Below are 8816 nucleotides of genomic sequence, written 5' to 3'. Positions count from 1 at the left end.
GGGCTGCCGCTCCAGCGGCTGCTGGCGCTCCCCACGCGGGGGCCCCTGGCATCCCACGGCAGGGCCTTTGGCACCTCAGCCGGCCGCAGGAACACTTTCAACGTGCAGGATGGCAGCGACTTCCAGGACCGGGTGGTGAACAGCCCCAAGCCCGTTGTGGTGGACTTCCATGCGCAGTAAGTTCCACTCGTGGCTCTTGCACCCTTCTCCACCACCACCCGTGCAGGTGTGTCCCTGTGGCTTTCCTGATGTGGTGGCACTCCGGGCTCACCATGGAGGGGCATGCCTGAGGGCTTCCCAAGCTGTGGAGTCCAGTGCTGAAAGATGCTTCTGCTCGTCAGGCTCAATCCATGAACATTCCCCTCACAGCTACACCCTGCAGCAGTGTCAAACAGGAGTGCCTGGAAGGCATTCCCCAGGGTGGCACAGCTGCACCTTCCAGGTGCTCAGGTGTCACCCCAGCCCCAGTGTTGCATCATTCTACAAAAGATGCCTCAGGAAAAAGCTCTGATACCTGCCCTGTTTGGCTTCATGGGTGCAACATCCTCAGAGAGCTCTGCACTTGCTATGCCTTACCCTTGTTATGGTGTATCATTCCATGTCTCTTAAAGCTGCATGGTCTTGAGGCTCTTTATAGCAGATTTTTTTTGTGTTAATAACAGTGACACCAATGACAGCATTTGTCATCAATAAAAATGCTGTCATTCACCTGCTAGTAAAAATATTCCTAGATGCTATCTGCTCTATTAACAATACTGATTATCTTTGGGTTTTTCACGTATTTTCATAGTCCTCCACTTACTGTTATGTGAGCCTGTTACAGCTGATTTGGTGCAAGGAGAACTCAAAACAGCCAAAAAACTTCTGCTCTAAATAAACCAACTGACAAACCACAGTGAGCACTAGTTGGGATCAGCCAGGGAGGAGAGGACAATTAATTGAAGCCTGAAACTGGATGCAGAGCTTCCTTAACCTTTGACAGTTCCTTTGTGAGAGAAGTGTTTTTCTAAGCCATGGTTCAGGAGTTGTATTTCCAGGCTGGCTCTTGAGTGGAGCAGCAGTGATGGTAAAGGCACTGGTGTACCAGCACACCTTCCATGGCTGCACCTGCCTCTTGTAATGTGCCCTCTCTTTTCCTGCTCCATCAGGTGGTGTGGTCCCTGCAAGATCCTTGGTCCCAGGTTAGAGAAGCTGGTGGCCAAGCAGGAGGGGAAGGTGCTGATGGCCAAGGTGGACATTGATGATCACACAGACCTTGCCATCGAGTACGAGGTAGGAGTGGAAGAGCACAGACTTTGTTTGGCTGGCAGTGCAAAGGTGCCTCCCTAAGGAGAACTGTGCCTGCACAGCAGCAGCATTGGAGGGGAGGGGAAGCCCAGAGCCTACAGATTCCTGAACCATTGGGTCACTTGGCAGTAGGTGGATTTTGCTGCTTGGCTCTGCTCCAGCTCTGCTGGTCATGCCCAGCATCCCCACCTCTGATTCTGCAGGGAGGTGTCTCTAGGCCTTGCAGGTGGCTGTGAGTGTAAACACTTCTCTAGTTTCGAGGAGCCTGGAGTACACATGGCATATTGCTGCCAGCTGGGTGGTCAGGTGCAGGGCAAGATCATGAAGTTACAAACCCCACTCTGCCATGCTACTGAAGGTGGTTCTTTGTGCAGCCAGCCTCTCTTTCCTTTCCTTGTTCAGGATCTCGAGCTGGGTCATAACGTCCCCATCCTTAAGTTGCAGCATAAGGAGACACAGTGAGTTTTGTCTGGACAGGTAGAAGCCAGGTCAGAAAAAAAACAAGAGCACATGTCCTGCTCTTGAAAGGGGAGGACTTTGGTGCTTGCACTAGTGTGTGACATTACTGCTGGGTGTGTTCCCTGTGCTGCCTTTCTCCCAGGAAGGAGCAGAATGACTGGAGAAGGCCGTGGCTTTAGTTTACATGATTCATTTATTTGTCCCCTCTGTCAGTGGTTAGGTAGTTTAAGAAACACAAAAGCCCCTCTGAGGGCTGTGCTTGCCTCTGTTGTCTCTCCTTGCAAACAACCACTCTGCCGGTGGAGTTGGGGCATCCTGCTGTTACATTTTACAGGGGAAAAACATGCTTCATTTTCACTTGAGTATCATGCAGATGGATCTGCTCCCCCTCTGCAGATGAAGTCCTGCTCCCAGGGTGACAACTAGCACAGCAAGCTCCTCAAGCTGCCCTGAAAAGTGTGAACTATCTCCTGAGCAAGCTGTCAATTTATTGAGCCTGGAGAAGATGCCATTCCTGCACCCTGCTGAGCCAGAAGGAGACGGAAGCAGGAACAGCTTGTTCTCTCCCACTGGTGGAAGCGTGCTGGCAGATGGAAGATGGCTGCTGGCTCCTGAGCAGGGCTGGCTGCTGCAAGCCCAAAAGGATGCATAGCTCAGAGGGTGCTGGTGAGAAGTTGAAGAGAATGAGGTGTTTTTAGTGATGATCTGAAAGTGTATAAATCCTAATAGATGCAGGAAAGGCTCTGATAGCAACCATGCTAAGGAGAAGAGAATAGAGATTATTAGCTCAATTCATGCATTGTTTCAAGCCTTCTAGTAGATAGAATGAGCTGAGATTACAAGAGGATAATCTCAGATGAGTGGAAAATGACAAGTAGGGTGCGTGCATGCAGAGAAAGGTCTGTGAAAAGAGGCTGAAAGTCCCAAGTTGTGCGGCTTTGATAATGTGCTGGGTGTCCTCTCCCCATGGGTGCTGAGGGAGTACAGCCTACTCTGTGTGTTTGTGTGCAGGTAGGACTGAGGCTGCAGGGAAGGGTCAGCCTCTAGCAGTTCATTCAGGAACCTTATTTACAAACATGGTGAAGTTTTTGTTTTGCAATAAGCCCTCCTCCACTTTTGGAGTGATGCGTGTGTCTCTTGTCTTGGCCTTTATCTCTGGCTAAAACACTGTCCTTAGACTGTCTGCAAGTACCATAGCTGCAAACAGGTAGGGGGATGGGAGAATTTTCTGCTCAGATCTTCAAAGTTTGGAGCATCCTTTCCAAGGCAGAAGTTTTGTTCCTGTGCTGAGCACGTGCTTGGTTTTGCTTCATCTTCTGGGAAGTTACCATGTAAGGAGAAATGTAAGGGCTGATGGGAAGGCACTAAGTTGAGATCAAAGAGGGACCAGAGTGTTTGTGAGGGATCAGGAAAACCACAGGTGGTGTTTAGAGGGGATCAGAAAACATTTGTTTTAAAGTCATTCTTTAGGGGATCAGATGTCTGCACGCTGAGGAAGTCTTTGTTTGGGGGTTCTCAGTGTCCATGCCACCCCCACAACTCCTTCAGGAGCTGCCAGGAAGTCTCACTCCATCCATGTTTATTCTCCTGCCCACGCACATACGCACCCCCAGCTTGCTGCCTGCTTGCACAATGTCCTCTTCAGCAGCCTCCTTGGTGCAGGGGAAGGGAGGGGGAGGTCCCCTGGAAGAGCTGAGGAATGCTGGCACATTCCTTTATACAAGCCCTTGGCTCTTAGCCATCCCAGCTTAGCACAAAGCACGGATGCATTTCCTGCAACTAGGAATGTCCCCTGTGCCCTTCGCTGTCCGGTTATGCCCAGCACAAAAGTGTTTTCTCTGGGGACTCCCTGTTTTATCAAATACCTTTCATCTCTGGTTGTGGCCTTTCTCCACTGCTCCAGCCAGCTCCTGACCTCTCGCCCCAAGAGCAGAAAGGGAGAAGAAATACTTTTGTTTATCTGCAGTCTCTTAAAATTCTTTAGATTCATCTTCTTGCCTTAGCCAGTTGCCTCTGTGTGCAGTGGCCAGGAAGGGGCAGCCCCTTCTGTAGCCACTGTGGGTGGGCAGCTCAGGAGAGCTGCTGGGTACAGAGGTGGTCATTCATCAGTGAAGCTCTGTCCTGTTACCTCCTCACTCAGAGGCCTGGGTGAAATACTTCCCCCTGCTCTGTTGTGTGGCATCTGAGCTTGTATAGAAGTTTCAGATGGGGGAGAATTCCCTTGGTATGGGTGTTGCCAGGAATAACCTGGATGGGCATGTTTGTTTGTTTATCTGTGGTCAACACTAATCAAAAGCAGACTGATTTTTCTGTAGAAATGCTCTTCAGGGAGGAGTAAAGTTTGTTTAGGTTCAGTGCAGATGGGGCCCAAAAAAAGAAAAAGTGCCCTCAACTTTGCATTCTAGAAATTCCCATGATATTTGCTTCTCAACCAGCAAAACAAAGTACATGCTCCATTAACAGGCTGCCCTTGCTGCAGCTGGCAGGAAGGAAGCTGACAAAAACATCATTTTTTCTGAGCAGAGTAAAGTTGCTCTGTGTCCCCAGTTCTCATCTGGCTCTGCAGCACCAGCCCCAGACCTTCCACTCTTTCTTTGGATTAGGCCACGTGAAACTCGTGGGTGCGCTGGTCAGCCTGCAGGGCCTGGCAACGTGGTGTTGGCTGCTTCTCAGTAGAGCTTCCAGGAGTTGCTTGTTCCTCACCCCAGCCCTAACGGGGGCCAGCTCTTGTTTTTTTGGATAGGACTGGAGCAACTCTGCTCAATATTAACCCACTGTGCAAGCCAGAGGGAGGCTCAGTGGAGGTTTGCCTTCTCAGGTACGGAGCAGCTGAGTGCAATGCATCTTTTCTCTCTCCCAAAATCACAAGGGAATGTATTGGCACCATCGCCGGTGCTGGGGCCCAGGCCCTCTGGATCTGCTCCCTGCAGTCACTAGGAGGAGCTGAAGATTGTGCATTGAGCAGCCCCAACGCTCCCATCCCTTCAGATGAGACTGTACAAGCCCTGAAGGACACTGTGGGGAGCCATGCTGGACTGCCCGGCTGGGACCGGGTGGGAAGGGAAGACAAAATGTCCCTTTCATCTCAGGCTCCCACTGGGAGAAAAGCCAGCCCTCTGATGGGTTTCCAGAGGGATTTACAGATCTTTGTTGGCAGCAGGGCTGGCAGTGCACACGGGAAGGCCCTGCAGGCTGGAGAAGATTCAGCGGGCAAGATAAGGACAGGATGTGTTTTGGGGGGACGACTTTGCAGAGATAAGCTGCGGGGTCAGAAATGTGATCAATCTTCCATTGCTGCAGCTCTCCAAGCTCTGGTTGTTCCTTCTTTCAGTCATGTCCCTGGGGTTTCTGCTGTCACCAGTCAACCAGCAAGTCCCTGGGGAATGTTGTCATTTCCAACACTGTTCTCTTGGATAATTCCCAGCAAACTTTGTTCTGAGCTAAAAAAGCAGCGCCCAGAGCAGCACAGCTGCCTGCTAGCTCTGGTCAGAGGAACTTTTTCACTTCTTACCTAATCATCAGGGATCTGTACTGAATGACCACTGGTTTGTAACCAGATAAATTAACTGAAAACAGAACTGGGGAAAGGAAGAAGGCTTGGAGGGGATTGTCATTGCCATAATATGAGCAGGAAATCTGCCTGTGCAATGGTGGGGCAGGTTAGGATTAGAGCTGCAGTCCCGTCTGGAGAAGAACACGGGTCCAGTCTGATGCTACCCTGGCCATAAAATGTCCAAAGGTCATTATGTCTGAGATGTGTCCTAGGTGTGTTCGTTTATGAGAGGACAAAAGGGAAGGAGGAGAAGAAGCTTTTGTACTGGAGATGGTTTTTGCATTAGTTGTGGTTTTGTCTTTAAACATTTGGGTCTTATTTAAAGTCAAAAGGCAGCTCAGTCTTATCTCAACTAGAGTGGTGTAAGTCAGTGCAGAGAGGGGGAACATGGAGCTCAGCTGGCCTGTTTTGCGAGTGAGCATCTTACCCTAGAGCAGTGCATGCTCAGCTCCCTTGTAGCCACTTCCTCAGACTTCATTGGGAGACCAGGTGCCAGTGGCTTCCTGCAGGCTTTGCTCACCTGTCTCCCTGTTTCTCTTGCCCCAGGTGTCAGCAGTGCCAACTGTGCTGGCTATGAAGAATGGAGACGTTGTGGATAAATTTGTGGGCATAAAGGACGAGGATCAGCTGGAGGCATTCCTCAAGAAACTCATTGGAGCCTGAAGTAAAGGGTGGCTGTACCTCTGCCTCTGGACACGTCCATGTTGTGCATTCCTTGCCTGGGAGAGCTGTGGGCAGGTCAATTGCCTGCCCTGTACAACCCGGGGGTTTCTTCTGTTTTGGTGTTCTTAGGAGATGGAAAATGTTGTAACCCTTCCCTCCTTCTCCCCCTTCTCATGAGCAGCAGTAGTTGCAAAGGGCGCTGAGGAGCAGGGCTGCTTATTCTCAAAACGGGGAATGTGGCTGGAATTAGGAGCTTGTGTTTATCAGCCAAGAGCTGATGTGCAGAGCTGCTGCTGCTGAGTTAAGAGGAGGAATGTTTTTGTCTTTGCCTCACATCTGATAGCCCAGAGCAGAGGGCAGCTGCTCCCTGCAAGATGATGGTACATACCTGCCCTGGGTGGGTTCGTTTAAAGCTGAGAATGCCTCTGCCTTGTCTGTGAAACCTGTCTCTTCCTCTGTCCTTGTCTTGATGGGACAGGTACAACTCCTCCACAAATCCATGGGCTCCCATCATAATTTAATAAGAGAAAATAGGGAGAAGTATTTTATAGATATCCTTTTGCATGTCTGCAGCAGAGAGAACTTTTATCAGTCACTGCTGTCTAGCTGGGAGAATAAAACTTGATTCTCACAAATCTGTCTGTCCAGAGAGGTGAGTTGGGAGTATCAGCAGCACAGTTTCTAATGATGGGTTGGGAAAGTGCAGGTTATGACTTGATCCCTACTAAAAGGTAATGTGCTGAAAACAAAATAGGGTATTCCTTCCATGGGACTTTCAGTGCTGCCTGTAGGCTGTGTGCTGCTGGATCCAGGGGGCCAGAGGGAGGACTCACCTCACACACAGATGAACAGCTGCTCATTGCACACAAGGAACCTGAGCTGTGCTCCCTCCCCCTGTGCTTTTCTCTCCCCTCCCCTGTCTGTGGAGCCTGAGAGCCTCCCTCTCCCTGTTGTGAATAATTAAATGTGGCCACATGGGTGAGCCCTGCCAGAAGGCAGCCTTTTGACTTCAATTGCCCTGACCTTTGGACTAAGGGTACCAGTTGTGGGCTTCTATCTGAGCAGCCTTCAGCCCTTCTAACCTCCTCCTCCTCCTTCTCCTCACATACACCTGTTTCATGTCAACCTGGCTTCTGAGTGCTCCCAGCCTCCTCCTGAGCTTGCAGGCAGAGCACAGCACCAGCACTGATGACTACTGTACTGTTTTAATTCCAGCTTGCTTATCTAAGCTGCATGAGAACATTGTAAATGCTTAATAACTATGTACAAGCTGCCTTTTTTTTTTTTTTTTTTTTGCCACAGCTTCTGTTTCCTTCAGTCAGTCTTAAATCTGCTTTGGCATTGCTCCATTTTACCTCCCTGGTATATGAGCAGCCAGGTAATTTTTTTTCTGCACCTCTGCAGTAACAATTTATGACTTTTGAAGGAACCAGGGGAGTGGTGATCCAAGTCCTGCTGCAACTGCAGTGCAGCTGGCTGGCATCACTGCTCCCACCTGCTTCTTTCCCCCTGGAGCCAGGGCCACAGCACAAGGTGGTACTGGTCCCTTGAGGTGCGTGCCTCCCACTGGGGCTGGGCTGACCTCACCGCTGGCATGCTACTAGAGGTGATGTCACTTGAATGTAATCTGGTAAAGAATTGTTGGTCAGTTACAATCAATAAAAACTGGCATTTCATTTTATTCCATAGATCACAGAGGCTGTGCTGCTCCTGACCTCCTCAGGTTTCAGGCTGGGCAATTTCCCCTGCAGTTTGTGTTCCTGCTCAGTAAACACTTCTAGTAAAGACTCTCCATTTTCCTGCACAAGCAGGAAAAGTAGGGGAACAGCGTCACATACCCAACAATAATCAACTTTCTTGCCTTACCATCCTACAGAACAGGAAAAAACACAGTGACTTTGCATTGTGTAATTAAGGGGCAGTATAAAATAGTTATTTTATTGCTTCCTTCTAAGGAAAAGCAGAGCTAAAGTGTCACTCAGCTGTTAAAGTGCCAGGACACTTTAGGGTGCATTATGGGAAAGCCACAACTGTTTCTTTGAGATAAATGCTGAAGACCCACGTACTTGATGCCTTGTGGGAATCCTTCAGAACAGTGTAACAGGTGGACAGTAGGAGGAAGGGTTTGGGGACAGCTTGAGATTCCTCAAGCAGCCTGCAAGATTTCTACCACAGGACAGGACTCAGAGCAGAAGGATATTTTCTTTGCCAGGTTTTTAATTCAGCTCCCTGTTTGCCAACTGCTGGGGAAGGCTTCAGGGATTCCCACTGCGGTGTTAATAACAGGAGGTGCAAGCAGGAAGCAGTGCCAGCAGTGTATTTATGTAGTGGTTAAAGAGGGGCTGCACGGGAAGTTTCATGGCACCTGAACATGATGTTGGCCTTTCCCGATTGAAGGGAGCTGAAGCCATGGGTAATTCCTCAGGAGTAGTTGTTTTTTCCATGTCAGCTGGGAGAATGTTTCTCCAGTGAGGATGAAGTTTGTTTTCCCTTTTGGAGTTAAGCACTTTGAATCCTCCTCTGATCTGTCAAGCATTTGCTCTCTCCTACCCAAGCCTGTCTATTTAACAACAGCTTTCTCAGCTCTTAATGTTCCTTGTTTCTATTTTAAGAGTACATGGCAGTCGGTGCCTTCCCAAGGGGAGCAACACTCAGCTAAGCCGACATTTCTTCCCCATGCATGTTTTGAACCCAACGCCAAGGGTCAGGCATAGTGCCTCTGTCCTCACAGCCTTGTCCAAGGCGCCTGATTCCAGGCAAGCGGAGCTTTTCCATTCATTTCTGTTGGCTTTACACTCTGTATCAAGCCCTAACACAGCTGCTCCTTTCCCCAAGATGTTTGTGCCTGCCTGCT

The 8816-nt window shown here is 49.6% G+C and overlaps 1 protein-coding gene across 1 annotated transcript; it reads left to right on the top strand.

The window, feature by feature from the left end:
• On the top strand, positions 1-6953 carry TXN2 (thioredoxin 2; the record flags this gene model as incomplete). The annotated part of the gene is made up of 3 exons (XM_005421913.2): positions 1-176; positions 1149-1272; positions 5846-6953. Coding segments are annotated over 3 exons (417 nt in total), but the record flags the coding sequence as incomplete, so codon positions are not given.
• Positions 6954-8816: the final 1863 nt, after the last annotated feature.

This window comes from Geospiza fortis, unplaced genomic scaffold (genome assembly GCF_000277835.1).
Source record: "Geospiza fortis unplaced genomic scaffold, GeoFor_1.0 scaffold173, whole genome shotgun sequence".
NCBI lineage: Eukaryota > Metazoa > Chordata > Aves > Passeriformes > Thraupidae > Geospiza > Geospiza fortis.
The sequence above is the reverse complement of the archived record's forward strand: the minus strand, read 5'-3'. Positions and strand labels throughout refer to the sequence as shown.